This window comes from Phycodurus eques, chromosome 2 (assembly GCF_024500275.1).
Source record: "Phycodurus eques isolate BA_2022a chromosome 2, UOR_Pequ_1.1, whole genome shotgun sequence".
NCBI classification, from domain to species: Eukaryota; Metazoa; Chordata; class Actinopteri; order Syngnathiformes; family Syngnathidae; genus Phycodurus; species Phycodurus eques.
Window position 1 is genome coordinate 1,281,439 of NC_084526.1, and position 16,978 is coordinate 1,298,416.

General features: G+C 49.2%; 3 protein-coding genes across 14 annotated transcripts in view; 1 reads left to right on the forward strand and 2 right to left on the reverse strand.

Moving 5' to 3' along the window:
• Positions 1-5,565, reverse strand: part of lrrk1 (leucine-rich repeat kinase 1) — a 32,049-nt gene extending 26,484 nt beyond the window's left edge. For 4 of the 6 annotated variants that reach the window (XM_061704403.1, XM_061704411.1, XM_061704374.1 and 1 more), the window contains exons 1-5: positions 5,491-5,565; positions 4,192-4,263; positions 2,873-3,045; positions 1,708-1,879; positions 1,350-1,532 (exon numbers count right to left, since the gene is read on the reverse strand). In XM_061704403.1, the coding sequence (XP_061560387.1) occupies positions 1,350-1,532; positions 1,708-1,879; positions 2,873-3,045; positions 4,192-4,222 (559 nt within the window). In that variant the 5' untranslated portion in view covers positions 4,223-4,263; positions 5,491-5,565. Of the gene's footprint in view, positions 1-1,349; positions 1,533-1,707; positions 1,880-2,872; positions 3,082-4,191; positions 4,264-5,490 lie in introns of all 6 variants that reach the window. The other 2 variants (XM_061704383.1, XM_061704394.1) reach the window with 2 other exon arrangements.
• Positions 5,566-6,430: 865 nt separating this feature from the next.
• Positions 6,431-12,242, reverse strand: asb7 (ankyrin repeat and SOCS box containing 7). Of its 7 annotated transcripts, none has more exons than XM_061700478.1 (5): positions 11,550-12,242; positions 9,702-9,771; positions 9,328-9,610; positions 7,791-8,396; positions 6,431-7,012 (listed from the first exon to the last, which is right to left on the reverse strand). In XM_061700478.1, exons 1-5 carry the CDS (start codon positions 11,630-11,632, stop codon positions 6,882-6,884), a joined length of 1,173 nt encoding a protein of 390 aa, XP_061556462.1. In that variant the 5' UTR covers positions 11,633-12,242; the 3' UTR covers positions 6,431-6,881. The 7 variants fall into 7 exon arrangements, with proteins under 7 accessions (XP_061556462.1, XP_061556503.1, XP_061556453.1 ...); XM_061700519.1 differs by having other exon boundaries at positions 9,328-9,530; positions 11,550-11,618; XM_061700469.1 differs by lacking the exon at positions 11,550-12,242 and adding an exon at positions 10,604-11,026.
• Positions 12,243-12,922: 680 nt separating this feature from the next.
• Positions 12,923-16,834, forward strand: snrpa1 (small nuclear ribonucleoprotein polypeptide A'). Its single transcript, XM_061704545.1, has 9 exons — positions 12,923-13,512; positions 14,011-14,158; positions 14,683-14,761; positions 15,117-15,163; positions 15,638-15,740; positions 15,874-15,953; positions 16,084-16,159; positions 16,475-16,568; positions 16,632-16,834. Exons 1-9 carry the CDS (start codon positions 13,431-13,433, stop codon positions 16,745-16,747), a joined length of 825 nt encoding a protein of 274 aa, XP_061560529.1. The 5' UTR covers positions 12,923-13,430; the 3' UTR covers positions 16,748-16,834.
• Positions 16,835-16,978: the final 144 nt, after the last annotated feature.

Genomic DNA, 16,978 nt, shown 5'->3' on the forward strand with positions numbered 1-16,978 from the left:
ATTTGACAAAGTCAGTAGCGTTAGTCATTAACAATGCGTCTCGTCGACGAGATCAGTAAGCGTTAGTCGTAAACAACGCGTCATTTCACGCGGTCAGTAGCGTTAGTCGTAAACAACGCGTCATTTGACGAGGTCAGTAGCGTTAGTCGTAAACATTGCGTCATTTGACGAGGTCAGTAGCGTTAGTCATTAACAATGCGTCATTTGACGAAGTCAGTAGCCTTAGTCGTTAACAATGCGATTCGTTGACGAGGTCAATAGTATTAGTCGTTAAAAATGTGTCATTTGACGGGGTCAGTAGCGTTAGTCGTAAACAACGCGTCATTTGACGAGGTCAGTAGCGTTCGTCGTTAACAATGCGTCATTTGACGAAGTCAGTAGCATTAGTCGTTAACAATGCGATTCGTTGACGAGGTCAATAGTATTAGTCGTTAAAAATGCGTCATTTGACGGCGTCAGTAGCGTTAGTCATTAATGCGTCTCGTCGACGAGGTCAGTAGCGTTCGTCGTTAACAATGCGTCATTTGACAAAGTCAGTAGCGTTAGTCCGTTAACAATGCGTCTCGTCGACGAGATCAGTCCAGCGTTAGTCGTAAACAACGCGTCATTTCACGTGGTCAGTAGCGTTAGTCGTAACACACGCGTCATTTGACGAGGTCAGTAGCGTTAGTCGTAAACATTGCGTCATTTGACGAGGTCAGTAGCGTTAGTCATTAACAATGAGTCATTTGACGAAGTCATTAGCATTAGTCGTTAACAATGCGATTCGTTGACGAGGTCAATAGTATTAGTCGTTAAAAATGCGTCATTTGACGGGGCCAGTAGCGTTCGTCATTAACAATGCGTCATTTGACAAAGTCAGTAGCGTTAGTCATTAACAATGCGTCTCGTCGACGAGATCAGTAAGCGTTAGTCGTAAACAACGCGTCATTTCACGCGGTCAGTAGCGTTAGTCGTAAACAACGCGTCATTTGACGAGGTCAGTAGCGTTAGTCGTAAACATTGCGTCATTTGACGAGGTCAGTAGCGTTAGTCATTAACAATGCGTCATTTGACGAAGTCAGTAGCATTAGTCGTTAACAATGCGATTCGTTGACGAGGTCAATAGTATTAGTCGTTAAAAATGTGTCATTTGACGGGGTCAGTAGCGTTAGTCGTAAACAACGCGTCATTTGACGAGGTCAGTAGCGTTCGTCGTTAACAATGCGTCATTTGACAAAGTCAGTAGCGTTAGTCGTTAACAATGCGTCTCGTCGACGAGGTCAGTAGCGTTAGTCGTTAACAATGCGTCTCGTCGACGAGGTCAGTAGCGTTAGTCGTTAACAATGCGTCTCGTTGACATGGTCAACCTGCTTGCGCTGCGGCGTAAAGCGGCAGAGCGCTGATGACGGTGAAGCGGTCGCTGTGGCTGGCGTTGCTGTCTTTGGCATCAGCGCCGTAGTCCTGAACCAGAAGGCGGACAGAGTCCACATGACCACGCTGACAGGAAGTGGACAACAGGAGGTTCAAGAGGTCCCTCCTCTGACGTACACCTGTTTTAATAATGAAAAAAAATAATCTAATTAATTTCTTGTGTTGACCCTCTCAGTTCTGATACTGGTTCTGGTCTGACAAGTGATTGTGGTCATGATGTGGGTTCTGAAACGAGGACCGGTTGTGATTCTGGTTCTGCTCCTACAACTGGTAATCCCGGAGTCGTCCTCTGACCTGGGATGGCGTCCAGCAGAATTCTTAGGACAGCGCTGTGTCCAGAGTGGGCCGCCACTACGGCCGGGTTCTGGTCCGACACTTCTGTCGGAACCCGGACTTCGGCTTCCTGCAGGAGGTAACGAACACTCCGAGCATCGCCGTACTGGGACACCACGCGCAGAACACCGTCCTGAAACACAAACACACACACACACACATATGCTTGTATTTAAGTTAGGCTATAACTTGTGCTCATGTAGTTTGTGTTTATGCTAAGAGTTCTAGGTGGGTGCTAGCTGAAGTCTAACTGTACTTTGGTTCCAAATGGGTTCTCTGTGCTTTGTCGGGCTGGGTTGAAGCACCGTTCTCATGGACTTGGAACTTTGTTCGAGGATGTTCCAGTTGGGTTCTGGGAACATTTCTTTGTGAGTGCTACTTGGGTTCTAGGTGAGACTTGTTGTATTGTCTCTACCTGGGTTGTAGGTGAGTTCTTGTGGCCTTGTAGCGTTGTTCAATAAAAGGTCTAGTTGGGTTCTAGGTTAGATCTTATGGGATTCTAGCTTTGTTCTAGCTGAGTGCTAGTTGGCTTCTGTGTGCTTTCTACTTATGTTTTAGGTGGCCACTAGTTGGGTTGTGAATGAGTTCTCTTCGGCTTCAAGTTTTGTTTAGGGTGGATTTAGTCGGGTCCTGGCTAAGTCTTGTGGGGCTCTAGCCTGGTGGGGCTCTAGCCTGGTTCTAGGTTAGTGCTAGTTTGCTACTCAGGTGCTTTTGAGTTGTGTTTTAAGTGCCCACTAGCTGAGATGTAGGTGAGTTCTAGTTGTATTTCAGGTGGCCTTTAGCTGGGTTGTAGCCGAGTTCTCTCTGGGTTCTAGCTTGGGTCTTGTTGGGTTGTAGGTGCTTTTAAATTGTGCTTTCGCTGGTTGGCGGTGAGTCATCATGGGCTTTAAACTTTGTCCGAGGATGGTTCTAGTTGGGTCCTGGGTATGTTTTGGTGAGGTTCCAGCTTGATACGAGGCGAGTACTAGTTGGCTTCTAGGCGCTTTTTAGGTTCCAGGTGAGTTCTAGATGGGTTCTAGTGGGTTCTACGCATGTGCCTGAAGCTAATGCAGCTAGTGCTTATGCTAAGCTAACACTTTGCTACAGCAGCTAGTGTTGTGAGCAAGAATCAAATCGAAACACTCACGACGTGGACGCAATTGGCGACCGTGCCGCTGCACCGCGCACAGGCGGCCTGCCGGATCAAGTCCCTTGCCGTTTCCTCTTGGCCCGCCTCGTATGCCCTCTGGATGCTGGCCAGGGTGGGGCACGGAGGACTAGCATCCGGACCTGGGGCCTCGCCCCCCATCTCATTTTCTCCTGAACAGGAGGAAGGGGGTGATGAAGGTGAACTTCCTGGCGTCACATCAATTGGTCAGATCAAAAGACACACAAACACTGTATTGCCCACGCTAACACACACACACACACACAAATACGTGCGCCCACTCATGTGATGTATGCTTATATTGTATAACTCGTCTGTGCGTGAACATGGGTGTTTATTGCAGGGTGGATAAAATGAAAGCACAGGTTCCTTTAATCGGTGACCCCGACGTGTTCCTGCAAGGGCATTAGATAAAAAGGACAGAGGAGTGGACAGGGATTCAGCCGGACTGCAATCACCCCGGTGCGGTGCGCCGGCAGAGAAAGGTGAGCAGAAACCTGTTTGATTAAATCCCAAATTCTGCACATTGGAAATTGTGAAATTTGGGAGATTTGTGGTACAGTCGTTCCATTGTCAAAAGTTACTAGGACGCTGTGTTGTTGTTGTTGTTGTCGGGCTAACGGATGACCTGGGAAAAGTAGGGTCACGCCTCCTCGTCCCGTCGTAGACCGACTTGAAATCGGACACGGTTTCATACTGCGATGTTTCGTGAGGGATTTGGGGACCCCAAAAACCGTTTTAGAATCAGATGAGTGTGCCACCAAAACCCCCGGGTGTGAATTGGATGGGTTAATATAGCAAGAATTGTCTCGAAAAGATTGGGAGGTTTCCCCCCCCCCCCCCAGAAACGGCGGTGAAAGGTGGATTCGGGCGCTGAAAGAGTGGACGGACGGACGGGCGCTCTGGTCTGAACAATGTCACTTTTGGATACTGTTGTGCTCGAGTCTACACTATCCAAGACCAAATACTTGCCCCGCGACCAGAACTCCGTGAGACCAAGACAAGACCGAGACTTTTAGGAGTCGAGACCGAGACTGAGACCGTAAAAAACACTAGCAACTCTTTCAAAGTGCACGCCCAAATCCCAAATCTTACTTTTTGTTGGGAGCTAAATCCTTGGATGAATTTAAGAGCCGAGATTTCAAGAAGAGCTTAGTTGCATCGAAGAACTGTACGAACCGGCGGCATTTTGCGCTGTCGAGGCGCACGCTGGGCTCTCCTCGCGACGCCGGTCGGGTTTCACTTCCCCTTTGCAAGCTAACGTCAACCGAAGGAGAGGAAAGCGCGGCGGGACTCACCGCCGGCTGCGTCCGCTTCGGCGTCGCTCATGCTCGCGCTCGTTCGTGCCGACGATCCCGATCACGGAGCACCTGCGCACAAACGACGCCGCGCGGACAAGAGCGGTCACGAACGCGCGTATCACATACGCATACAAAGAAAAACAGACACAGGTCAAAAAGGCAAATACACGACCAACTCCAACAAGCACGCGAACGCACAAAGTCGCACACGCTAACAAAAAGAAAAGAAAAACACAATAACAAATCAATAAACACACAATGTAATCACATGATTTTCTTTTCCAGCCGCGAGCGCGACAGAAAATTCATTTCAGAATCAGAATCCTCTTTATTTCGCCAAGTATGCCCCAAAACAATAATGGTCTCCCGTCGTCGGAAGTGACCGAGAACGCTTTTGAGACGTAGCGTCTCAGTGAACACGACGACGGACGACTGTGAACAATTTCTTTTCTGCGCCCGATACTTCAAAACGAGGCCTGGCCGACCAGCGAGCGGTCTCGGTTACGCGCCCGTCCCTCAAAACAAAAAAAAAATAACGAAAACGTTCAATCTTTTTGACAAAACGGCAACCCAACTGAAATTCCGAGGATTTAGTTTGAGTTTACGTTGCGCCTTTGTCGTCATTCCGACTCAAGAGCTCGGTGCCCGCGTGGCTCCGCTTTCCTCCCGCAACCTGAAAACATGCATGAATTGGAGACTCTAAATTGGATGGATGGAGACAGCAACACTGCCACCTCGCGGATGGAGGGAGGAGCTTCCCACACGTGCGATTTTTTTTTCCACTTGAAACTGCCTGAGGTTTGTCGCCACAATAAATGCGCGAGCCCGCTGATCCACAAACGCACCTTCAACGATTCACAAGCAGAGCTGAACATTTACAAATGATAAATGCACACGCAACGTTAAAAAAAAAAACACACGTAAAGATTTTTTGAGACAGATCTGTCCCCGTAGCAAACATCTCCCGAAATAGTCAGACAACTAAAGATGACCTTGCTTGTTTCATTTTACACACAACTGCCTTTCAATCCACGGGGCGACTCACTCTCCCCTCAAGCACGCTGCAGATGACACACGTAGTTTGTCGGCTTTTCCATTCCGCCGAAGATGCGTTCAACGAGCCTCGCCTGAATGCGTCGCTGCCTCGTGAAAGAAGAAGTTGCGCGACATCGGGAAGCCAAACGACGGCTGAAATCTCAAACTGAAGATTTCTTCCCCCCCCCCCCCCCTTTGTTTTCTTATGCCAGTTGTGCTTCAGTGATGCGTTCAATGACTAATGTCTTAAAAGTCACTCACCGAGCCCCCCAAGTCGGACGCGATGAAGCCGAAGACGCGAGCAGAATTTCGCAGCCTGAGTCGCTTCCTGCTCCGCACGCGCGACAAGCGACACGACGTCACACACGGGCGCTTCCGGTGCCCGTGTTTCACAATAAGAGCGCGACCCGGACACCGTTGGATTTCGTAGAACACAAGTGAGATCGTGACAACGCTTAACCCTAAACCACTTGAATCCGACTGAAGTGCCTTCAAAATGATGTTCCTCCATTATCGCCGAATTCCAAAATATCTCCACAGAGATGTGAAAGACGTTCAACGCATACAACGTTGTTCATAACTATTTTTAGGACAACCCCAATTCCAATGAAGTCGGGACCTTGTGTTAAACAAGAAATTGTGGACGTTAGCGTGATTGACACACACACTACATATGCAAGTTGTGTACATTCAGTAAGCTTGTCGCTTGTTCTTTTAAAAAAAGAAATTTATATTTATTTATTTTTTTTTTTTTAAAGTCTAGCAGCACAAAAACTCACTTTATTATTAAATGGGTATTTTCATCAGAAATACGTAATGGACGTTTTGTGTGTAACAGCGCCCCTTGTGGCAACAGGGTGACACTGCACTGGCATGAGTCATGGGCGACATTAAATAGGATAAAAGTTTGATTCAATTTCACACTGCGAGGGGCGCTCAGACACACAAAGGTCATGTTGTCATGGCGACAGAAGACGACGACACTTTGGGCACGTCGGAAGATTTTGTTAAAGTAAACGTTTTCATTGGCAACAAAACAAAAGTCACTTCCTGTGGTGCACTACGAATTGTTTCGCCATCACGCACACGCCGCAACATTTCATGTCGCCAAGGTGAGAGTCCACGAGGGAACTATTCTGGGATGTCAGAGGCAGTACACACACTTTTGCGTCTTTTCCATGTCAACAAAATCAAATGGGCCACTTCCTGTGTTTTATTGTGAAAGTTGAGAAATTCACAGGTTCTTAATCACATACAAACATGCTCTCTCACACACACACACACACGTGAACATCTCATGTTGTCACGGTGACAGAGTGAGGCAACTATTCTGGCACATCAGAGGAATCTTTTTTTTTTTTTTTTTTGTTTTTTTTTTAATATCAGCAAAATAAAATAACTTCATGGCATTTCTGGAACCAATTTCTCCATCTCTCTCACACACACACACACACACGCACAGTTATATGAGAGGCATTTAAATAAATGTAGAAAAATATCTGTGACCTATTTACATTGTGACAGCACAGCGGACAACCAGCGGCGGCGACCGAGCGGGACAACCTTTCGGAAGCTTCCGCGAGGCCAGCGGAGTCATTGCATAGGTCTTTTCTTCTCCGTGTTCTTCGTACTAGGTCCCGGCGTGTGCGGCGTTAGTACTTGTGTTTGAGATAGTCCTTCATGACCTTGGCGACGGGAAGCTCCTCCAAGAGACGCAGCCGCTGCAGGCCGACGCAGCGGCGGATCTTGATGCGACACACGTCCTGGAGGCTCCGAGGACGTCCTGAGCACACACGCGCGTTGCGTTACGTTGGATGTAAATGACCCTCAGCAAACATATTTGCGTGTGTCTTAAGTTAACCGTCGCCTCAGCGCAACACTTTGCCAAGATGATATTGGACAAAAGGAGGCTCTCGCGGCGCGGCGTCCGACGCGCTTTCCGAGCCTCAGCCGACCGGGTGAGTGAAACAACAAAATACGGCGATGCCAACGTTGAGACCGGAGACCAGCACAGCTGTGCCGGGACCCGGCCCGGCGCCCGCCCCGTCACCCCTCGTGCCAGCCCCCCCCCACCAGGGGCTAACGCCTGAATGAGATAACAATGTGCAAAATGAGTAACAAAAATGAACAAAAACCACCGAGAAAAGGGGGGGCAGCCCCTCCCCACCCCAAGAACGAAGACTTTCAGTTTGGAGGACCCTAACTGTCACTCTGTGCCTCTTCTTCGGTTTTTCTTTGCTGCATTAGATTTCTTCCGTCGTAAACAAAGCCGTTTACCGTATATTGTCATTTAAAATCAGAAAGTCAATCAAAAATCTATTTGCAAACATCTGCTTTTACTTTGGAACATTTTTGCTGACGTTACAGACCAAAGCAGTCCGTGAATTATAGCCAATTATGTGCATTTTCTGCACTAGCGATGGGCATTAAAATCGTTTCATCCGATTCACTGATCGAAAAAAAAAAAAAAGATCGCCGAGTTAACGGGTAACGGTTAGTTGCGGTCCTAATGGATCAAGACGTGTCCAAGTAGTTTTGCTCTCGCGTGCGTCTGTACTCACTGGTGACGTCCTGCAGGAAGTCTAGACACGGTCTGCTGTGTCTGGACATGCTGACGGAAACGGCAGCGGGCGTCTGTCCTTCGTAGTTCCTGGCGTTGGTGTCGGCGCCGTAAGCGTGCAGCATCTGAGCGCACTTCACGTCGTCGTGCAGCGCCGACAGATGCAGCGGCGTTTGCCCGTCCTCCAGCCGGCCCAGGTCGGTGTCGGCGCCGCGTTTGAGGAACGTGCTGCAGTACAAGTGGTTGCCCTTGCTCACGGCGTAACGCAACAGGAAGCCGTTCTGAATGTTAATGTTGGCGCCGTGGTCCAGCAGGATGCTAACGCATCTGGAGCGCTCGCGGATGACGGCCAGCTGCAGCGGCGTGGTGCCCTTGTCGCTCAGCGGGTCCACTTGCGCACGGAACTCCAGGAGAAGGCTCACAAAGGAATCGCGGCCGTAGTGGGCCGCCACGTGTAACGGCGTCCAGCCGTCGAAGCTCTTGGCGTTGATGATGTCGCCGCAAAAGTCCGACTCCAGCATCAGGCGGGCGATGCGAGCGCGCCCGTGCATGGCGGCGTAGTGCAGCGCCGTAAAACCCCCAATGAAGTCCTTCACCGTAGGGTCCGCTAAAGGGGAATAAAGTGCTTTGGTTGTCAGCTTTACAGATGCCGAGTCGGTAGTGCATGCAGCGGATTGAGGTGAATGCCCAATTTGGGTTGAGGCTTTGAACAACAGTAAAGTTATCACAGAAGCTAACAGTTAACCTAGCTTTGCAACTACGACCACCACTGCGAGCTGTGATCTTATTATATGCGTTAGAACACTGGGTGGGAATCTCTGCCGCTACTCTGAACTGGTTGACGTGTCACCTCGAAGACAAGGACGTACTTGGATGAAACGGGTAACTGCATCTCAGGCCAAATGCTCTGACCTGTGAGATTCCCCAGGGGTCCACCTTGGGATTCCTATTGTTCCAATCTGTTTTTGCTTCCATGGGGCCAGCTACTATGCAGCTATACGGTATGCTAACACAACTGGGCAGATGACACGACTCGATGTCACTGACGGGAGGTGGTGAATGTGGGCCTGCGTCAAACAGATCCGGGCGCAGTTACAAACCTCTTTCCTCCAGCTAAACTATGAAGTCGTCTCGCAGCAAATAGGTCTGACACGTTACGGCCAAATGAACCCTCCGAGACCCTGAGGGAGTCGTCTCCTGTTGGTGTCAGGGCTAAAGACAGTGAAACTGCGTTTCAGTTCCACGCTGGCTGCTAAAATCTGGAACGGTCTTCCAGAAGACGTGTGACATGCCCCAACTCGGACAACGTTTCAACCCGGGCTGAGAGCAGGTCTATTTCGCTGAAGTGTGTTATGTGCACTTTTCCCTTTCAAGGAAAGGGAAGACAAGTTAAGTATTTGGGGTGTGACATTGGCTCTATGGTGCCTCAGTCAACGTGAAATATGAATTAAAATGGTTCACGCGTTCCTGAGTTGCAAAACGACGCGTTTGTAAATCCCCGCCTTAGTGGGTGGGGGGGGAAAACCAAGACGTCTGACCTCCGTGCTCAAGGAAGACGCGCACACATCGCTCCTTGCCCTTGGCGGCGGAGAAGTGCAGCAGCGTCCATCCGTTGGCGTCGCGGATCTTGGGCGAGTAGCCGCGCTGCAGCATGCTGCGCACCACGCACACGTTGCCCGCCGCCACCGCCGCCTGGATCTGCAGCTCCTCGTGGAGCTCAGGGTTCCTCCGGTTCAGCATCCTGTCATCACATTTCAGAACGGGAATGTTCATCTTTGAACCGAGACGGGGTGAAAGATTCTGCACGTCTGGGGAGCGCTGCTGCAAAACGTGAACACATTGTTTTCGCGTTGAACACACCAAATCGATAACGACAATATCGAGTCAACTTCCTCCTCTGTTTTGGCTGTACCTTTTTACAAGCTGAGGAGACAAAGTTCTCTTCTTCATAGCGGACACTTTGGAGCTTGGACTTGAATTTCCTGCAATACAACAAACACACGTCCCGTTAAGCACTGGACTTCTGATGCGTGTCGGCATCGGCCGTTGTTTTTTTTCCCCCAATTTTAACATAAATTCAGCAATTCATTGATCACCCTTGAAAAGAAACCTCAGTCTCAATGGGGTTTTTATTTTCACATTCGATGTGATGAGGAAAAGTTACGGGAATTTGAGATAAAGCGGACACCTCAACCTTGACTTTGCATGAAGACGTGGGCCGGAAATTGGTGCATTTTCACCATTTCGACGTGTAACTGCCAAAAACCAACAACACGTGCATTGGGTGCCACAGAAACATCTGCAACTTACCGCCAGGTGTTTTCCCAAGTTACAAGTGGGCTGTAATGTCCAGGTTTGGGTCGTCACAATTTAGGAGCTGCACGACAAAGCTGTTGTTGTTGTTTTTCCGACTAAACACACTCTCGTGGCTTTTCTTTTTTTTTTTTTTTTTTTTACCCAAAATGGGTCATTTTGATTGGCTCGCAAAGTCATGTGATCGATCCTTCTTCACACAAATACTCGAGTAAAAGTAAAACGTACGGTGCATTCAAAGTATCCTGACAAGAACAGTTTATCGAAAAATGTTACTTGAGTAACTGTAGCGCGTCACTACCCACCTCTGGCCCCACGTGATCAAGGGGACAAGTTGGACGTTCGGTGGCGACATTTGAATGAACGGGACACGCTAGCACTGTTAGCCGAGCAGGCTAACCCGCTGCAGCTCATTGGAACGCAACTGGAGTCAAATAATGTGCCGGGAGGCTAGCACTAATTAGCCGGGTGAGCTAACCCGATCAGAGTGCAAGAACATACGTATTTCGACGTATTCGTGGCGGGGGGGGGCGCAATCTTGCTACAGCGTCCGACGACAAAAGTTTGCTAAAGTGTGCAGCATCACAACCCAAACAAACCAAAACGACAGTTGACACACGTCCAGTGGACATTTCACGAACCAATCAGCGTCCAGACGGCAGGAAAAGGCAGCAGAAGAAGAAGAAGAAGGGGGGCGGGGGGAGAAAAGTTGTTGTCAACGGTGCATTTTTGTGCCTCGTCGCCGCCGCGGCTGCAACAATCTTGTTGTCCTTTTGCACGCGCATCTAGCTGAAGTGCATCTTGTTTTGCTTGCACGTCAAAAGTCAGAGCTGTCGTCAAAAGACGGCTGGGCTCGGAAGCGTCAACGTCGTCACTTCCGTCATCATGACTTCACCAGAAAAGCAGCAGCAGCAGCAGCAGCGCCCCCCCCCCCCCCCCCCCCCCACACACCCACCTTCGGCCAGCCAACAAACAAACCAAAACACACAAAACGCCAACACGTTCTTCTTGTTTCATTTCCTAATTCCGGAACTCACTGTAACCAAGGCAGGACCAAGATTTTTGTGAGTCGAGATCAAGCCAAAACCGCGATAAAACCAAGGCCATAAAAAACTATTTTCCAATTTCAAATTGACATTTTGAGTGTCAAAAACACACGTCTGCAACTCTTTCACACCACAACATGCAAAAATATCAAATGTTAACCAAATCAAATCCTATGCCCAACCCCCAATTCCAATGAAGTTGGGCCATTGTGTTCAACATAAATAAAAACAATACGATGATTTGCAAATCATGTTCAACCTATATTTACTTGAATACACTTCAGACAAGATGCTTAATGTTCAAACTGATAAACTGGATTGTTTTTAGCAAATAATCATTAACTTGCAACACGTTCCCAAAAAGCTGGGAGAGGGTCATGTTTACCACGGTGTTACTTCACCTTTTCTTTGAACAACATTCAATCAACGTTTGGGAACCGAGGACACTCATTGTTGAATCTTTGTCGGTGGAATTCTTTCCCATTCTCGCTCGATGTACAGCTTGAGCCGTTCAACGGTCCGGGGTCTTCGTTGTCGTCTTTTACGCTTCATAATGCGCCGCACGATTTCAATGGGAGACAGGTCTGGACTGCAGGCAGGCCAGTCCAGTGCCCGCACTCTTTTACGACCAAGCCACGCTGTTGAACGCGGTTTGGCATCGTCTTGCTGAAATAAGCAGGGGCGTTCGTGAAAAAGACGTCGCTTGGATGGCAGCGTATGTTTCTCCAAAACCTGTACGTAGCTTTCAGCGTGAACGGCGCCTTCACAGACGTGTAAGTTACCCATTGGCACTAACACGGCCCCGTACCATCACAGACGCTGGCTTTTGAACTTTGCGTCCGGAACAGTCCGGATGGTTCTTTTCCTCTTTGGCCCGTAGGACACCACGTCCACAATTTCCACAAACAATTTGAAATGCGGACTCGTCGGACCACAGAACACTTTTCCACTTTTCCCAGAGAAGCCGGCGGCGTTTCTGGGTGTTGTCGATAAACGGCTTTGGCTTTGCATAGTCGAGTTTCAAGTGGCACTTCCGGATGTAGCGCGCAACTGTCGTTACTGACATTGGTTTTCTGAAGTGCTCCTGAGCCCACGCGGTGATATCCTTTACACATCGATGTCGGTTTTTGGTGCAGCGCCGCCTGAGGGATCGAAGGTCACGGGCGTTCAATGTGGGTTTTGGGCCTCGCCGCTTACATGCAGTGATTTCTTCAGATTCTCGGAACCTTTTCGAGGATGAAATCCCTCAATTGCTTGCAATTGTCCGTTGAGGAACGATGTCCGTAAACTGTTGGACTATTTTCTCACGCACTTGTTCACGAAGAGACGAAATCTCTCTGCTTGTGAATGATTGCTTCAATTGAGGGAAGCAATCACGGCACCCACCTGATCCCAATGAGTCCGTTCACCTGTGGGATGTCCCAAACGGGTGTTTGATGAGCATTCCTCCACTTTCGAGTGGAGGAAACGTCCAAGGGTCCTGTTGATGCGGTCGTTCAAATTTAAGAGAAGTCACCAAAGTATAATCAAATGTAATGAGGTCTATTGCTTCCAGAAAGTCAGTGAAATGGTTCCACGACCATTACATTTTCTACAGGCCAACTTGTAATTGTAACCAACTAACATAGTTGGTTACAAAGTCATCTTCCCAAAATTGGCGTTAAATACAGCTTATATATAAAAAAAAAAAAAAAAAAAAAGCCCCGACCCACCTTTGAACCGGAAGTAAACATAGACACGACCACAGATATGTGTTGGTAGCGAGGAGGTCCAAGTTGCGAGCGCATTTCGTGCGTGTGGACGGCCAGAAAACCAAAAGACCAAAAGGATGCCGGTACATCGTGTTGCGTAAAACGCCCTGCAAGAACTACAAAGGAACTGGGAATCCCTTTCACATGAAAACAATATTCTTCTTGTGCTTTTTCTAAATAGTGTGGATTGATGGCGTTGACAAAATAGTCACGCTCCTGAAAATCGGTTGAGAACTGAGCAAGTTACCGCTTCATTTCCGTGTGCATACATCGCCTTCTTCAGGAACGTCGACCTTTCTAAAATGGCCGCTGCGTAGCACTTTGATTAGCATGCCCCCAGGTTCCGACTGTTCATATCTACGGAGGCGGTGGCAAGGGCGGGCCGATCGGGACGCTCTTCCTTTTACTTCCTGGTCATATTAGCGGCTACCGGCTAGGTGGCTAAGGGCAGCTTCTTTCCACATTCTCCTCCAAAGCGCGGGAAGGGTGACTCGTTTAAACACGACAACTGGTGGTTTTGGACATCTGAAAATGGTGAAGCTATCCGCGGAGTTAATCGAGCAGGCTGCTCAATACACCAACCCGGTCAGAGACCGAGAGCTCGACCTGAGAGGTAAGCGCACGCACGCTCGGTAGCTCGTTAGCATGCTTAGCATGTTAGCTCCTCGCCTGTCCATCGCGGCTTTGGAAGTATCTTTCATTTCGTTAGGAATGGGTTAATTTCATCCTGAATTGATCTGCATTCAAGATATCCACATTCTGGTAGCTTAAATCAAGTTTCAGTCAAGCATTTTGATCTTTGCAAGCGAGTCGTGCTGCTTGATTTATTTGTTTTGAAAATGAGAAATGGAAACCCAAACAGGGCTTTTGTCCTTTGTGCGCAAACAAAAACACGCAGCACAGGAGGACCGGAACGATGGTGCAAGGACACTGGCAACTTTGCGTTCCTCGCAGCTCGGGCTGACGACGTGAACATAAGATTTGATCTGCTGCGACGTAAACATCAATGGGTTGCCAAATAGCCAGCTAGCTGACGACGTTTATGCTAAACCTATTTATTTCTTCTTCTTCTTCTTTATTTTTGAACGATTTTGTTTTGAAATGTTTCCAGGTTATAAAATTCCAGTTCTGGAAAATCTGGGGGCCACTCTGGACCAGTTTGACACGGTGGACTTCTCGGATAACGAAGTCCGCAAACTGGACGGCTTCCCGCTCCTCAAACGACTCAAGACGCTGCTGATGAACAACAACAGGATTTGGTGAGGCGCACACGCGCCCGCACGAACACACGCACTGCAGCTATGGAATATTTGTACTCGATTATTCTTTCGATTCCCCCCCCCCCCCATCGATGAATCAACTTCAAATTTATTTGCGGCGCACGAATAAGGTGACTGTAGGGTGTGTGTAAAATGGCGACGTCCCGGTCAATTCGGCCACTGAGTCAGCAAAGTTAATAGCAAACGTTTGTTTTGGACCGAGTTCACGTGTCGGCTGCGGCAAATCGGGGAGTGGGCGGCAGTGAGCGACGTGTTATTTGGGCCGTTTTATTTTGGTGAAAACAATTCTTTCGATCCAAAACCTTCCGACTGCCAAAATATCGGTGCATCACTACTGAAGACACACCAAATAGGATTCGCACCATGCAAAGCCAGCACTTAAGTGATGGAGAAAAAGGCGCAAAAAGGAGAAGGTTTGCAGGGTCCCCTTTGCGATCCGATTCAAACGTACGCAAAAGTGCTGCCGGATTGACTTTTGCCTGCGTTTTGTGTTGGCGCCGCAGTCGTATCGGAGAGAACCTGGAGCAGAGTCTTCCCAGTCTCCGAGAACTCATCCTGACCAACAACAACATCCAGGAGCTGGTAAGTCACAACAGCAGATTGACACGAAGCCAACCCTCGGGGATGTGTTGAGGAGCGTGTGAATGCGAGAAGGCCGGTTTTGCTCCAAATGGATTTGCAGGCAGTTGTGCCGGCCCTCTATATTCAACACATCATACGTCAGCTCGGAGCGAGTGGTTCTTCGCTATTTCGGGCCAATCCCTCGTCTACCCCTTAGCCCAGGAGTGCCCAATACGTCTTTTTGTTCCATTTCCTAACACCGGATGCGTACATACAGTCAATAGCTACGAGAAGAAAAGTTCTCAGTGGTGGTTAGGTTTTGAGGAGCGTCTGAACGTTGACGAATGACAAATGTTGTTCATTGTCGTGGTTTCAGGGCGACTTGGAGCCGCTGGCGTCGGTGAAGACGTTGACGCTGCTCAGGTGAGAACTTGGAACCGCAGGTGCTTTCTAGGGCCGTCGAGCTCCCGGCCGGGCAGGCAAGCCAAATCGCACTCTTTTGTACATTTGAATGCAATTTCATTCACACTAAAATGAAAGAAGCTGAACACATTTGGGAAAGTCTGTGACGACATCGTCAAATCTGATAAAGTTGATTGAAACATTGAAATCACAAAAGAGGAATGAATTGGAATCATAAAATAAACCCACTTTCGCCCCAATTTCTGGGGGAAGAGAACTAGGGCCGGGCACTCACTAGCTTAATGCTGTCCCTCAATGATAAACCCTATTGACTGGCTAGCTAAAGTTAGCATTATCTCACGGGAGGATCTTGCCTTCAAATAACAAACACACAGGTGATATAACAATACTCACGGGCATCCGTTCTTTCTAATGTGTGGGGGAAATCGCACTCAGTCGGGCGTCCTCCCGTTTTTGTCCCTGTCGTCCGTCCAGCTTGCTGAGGAATCCCGTGACCAACAAGAAGCACTACAGGCTCTACGTCATCAGCAAAATCCCGCAGATCCGCGTGCTGGACTTCCAGAAGGTGAAACTCAAGGTGGGTGCCGGGGAGCGGCCATTTTGTCTACAACTGTCCCGTCGAGATGGAGTCCGGCGTCCCGGCAGGAAGTCCTCGCGGTCACGTTGGCGATAACGTGTGTGGCTTTAACCGCGTCTGCTTGTGGTCGCAGGAACGCCAGGAGGCGGAGAAAATGTTTAAAGGCAAACGCGGCGCTCAGCTGGCGAAGGATATCGCCAAGCAGAGCAAAACGTAAGAGGATCGGTCCTCGGCGGGCACGTCGAGCGCATCTCGTATTTGACTCGAGAACAGATACTACGCCGGATCTGCGGGCGGAGAAGCCGACGATTGCGTGTCGGCTAACTCTGGCTTTTCCTGGCAGGTTCACGCCCGGAATGGCAGCGCAGCTGGAGAAGAAGAGGACGGGCCCGTCGCACGCCGACGTGCAAGCCATCAAGGTAAAAATGCAGATGCGGTCAAGGGACAAAAATGCACGGGGGATAAAATCCTATATTATTTGGGGGGGGGGGGGGGGGGGCGAGGGGGCTTTTCACGCTAAAATGTTAGACAATTTCTGTATTATAGCGTCCTGAAACAAATGTCCTCAAGTTTGAGAAGCCCCACTTTTAAATGCGGCGGCTTCTCCGTCGCGCGCCGCTCGCGTATCGTAACTGACGACAAAGCGGACGAGACGGCGTCCGTGGCCGCCAGTCATCCGAAGAGCACAACGAGGGGCGCGCGGCCGTCTCAGCTGCACTTTTGTTTGTGGTCAGAACGCCATCGCTAAGGCGACGTCGCTGGCCGAGGTGGAGCGCTTGAAAGGAATGCTGCAGGCCGGACACATCCCGGGACGAGAGCTCGCCACAGGTCGGTTCCCTCGCCGTCGGCGCGCTCCCGTCGCTCGGCGTCACTTTTCATTTTCTCCTGCAGATGCCGCTGGCGAGGAGGAGGAGGAGGAAGAAGCGGCCCACGCATCCCAGATGGACACTCAGGTGGAAGAAGGCGAAGAAGACATGGAACAAGATCCTCACGTCAACGGATCCTGAAGACTTTCACTTCCTTCCTTTTTTTTTTTTTTATTTGTAATTTTGATTTTTAAGTCAAATGACATTAAAGGTCCCATATTTTGTCTATTTTGACCGCTATAGAGTGACTCTCTAACATTGACTGTCCATTTCATTTTCCAAAACATTTTGCCGTCCGAGTGTTCAGAAAAGGTCACAGCTACACGGAAATCGACTTCGGTTTGAGCCACCTTTGTGTCGGCTTTGTCCAGA

What these genes read in the sequence shown, in the direction of transcription:
- snrpa1 (XM_061704545.1), top strand. Translation starts at nt 13,431, where the DNA reads ATGGTGAAGCTATCCGCGGAGTTAATCGAGCAGGCTGCTCAATACACC. An exon ending in ATGAACAACAACAGGATTTG is followed by an intron (nt 14,159 to 14,682) that starts GTGAGGCGCACA and finishes TTGGCGCCGCAG; the next exon opens with TCGTATCGGAGAGAACCTGG. An exon ending in ATCGCCAAGCAGAGCAAAAC is followed by an intron (nt 15,954 to 16,083) that starts GTAAGAGGATCG and finishes TTTTCCTGGCAG; the next exon opens with GTTCACGCCCGGAATGGCAG.
- asb7 (XM_061700469.1), bottom strand. Translation starts at nt 10,734, where the DNA reads ATGTCCACTGGACGTGTGTCAACTGTCGTTTTGGTTTGTTTGGGTTGT. An exon ending in TCTCCTCAGCTTGTAAAAAG is followed by an intron (nt 9,611 to 9,701) that starts GTACAGCCAAAA and finishes CACGTTTTGCAG; the next exon opens with CAGCGCTCCCCAGACGTGCA. An exon ending in CTTCCTGCAGGACGTCACCA is followed by an intron (nt 7,013 to 7,790) that starts GTGAGTACAGAC and finishes GTGTGTGCTCAG; the next exon opens with GACGTCCTCGGAGCCTCCAG.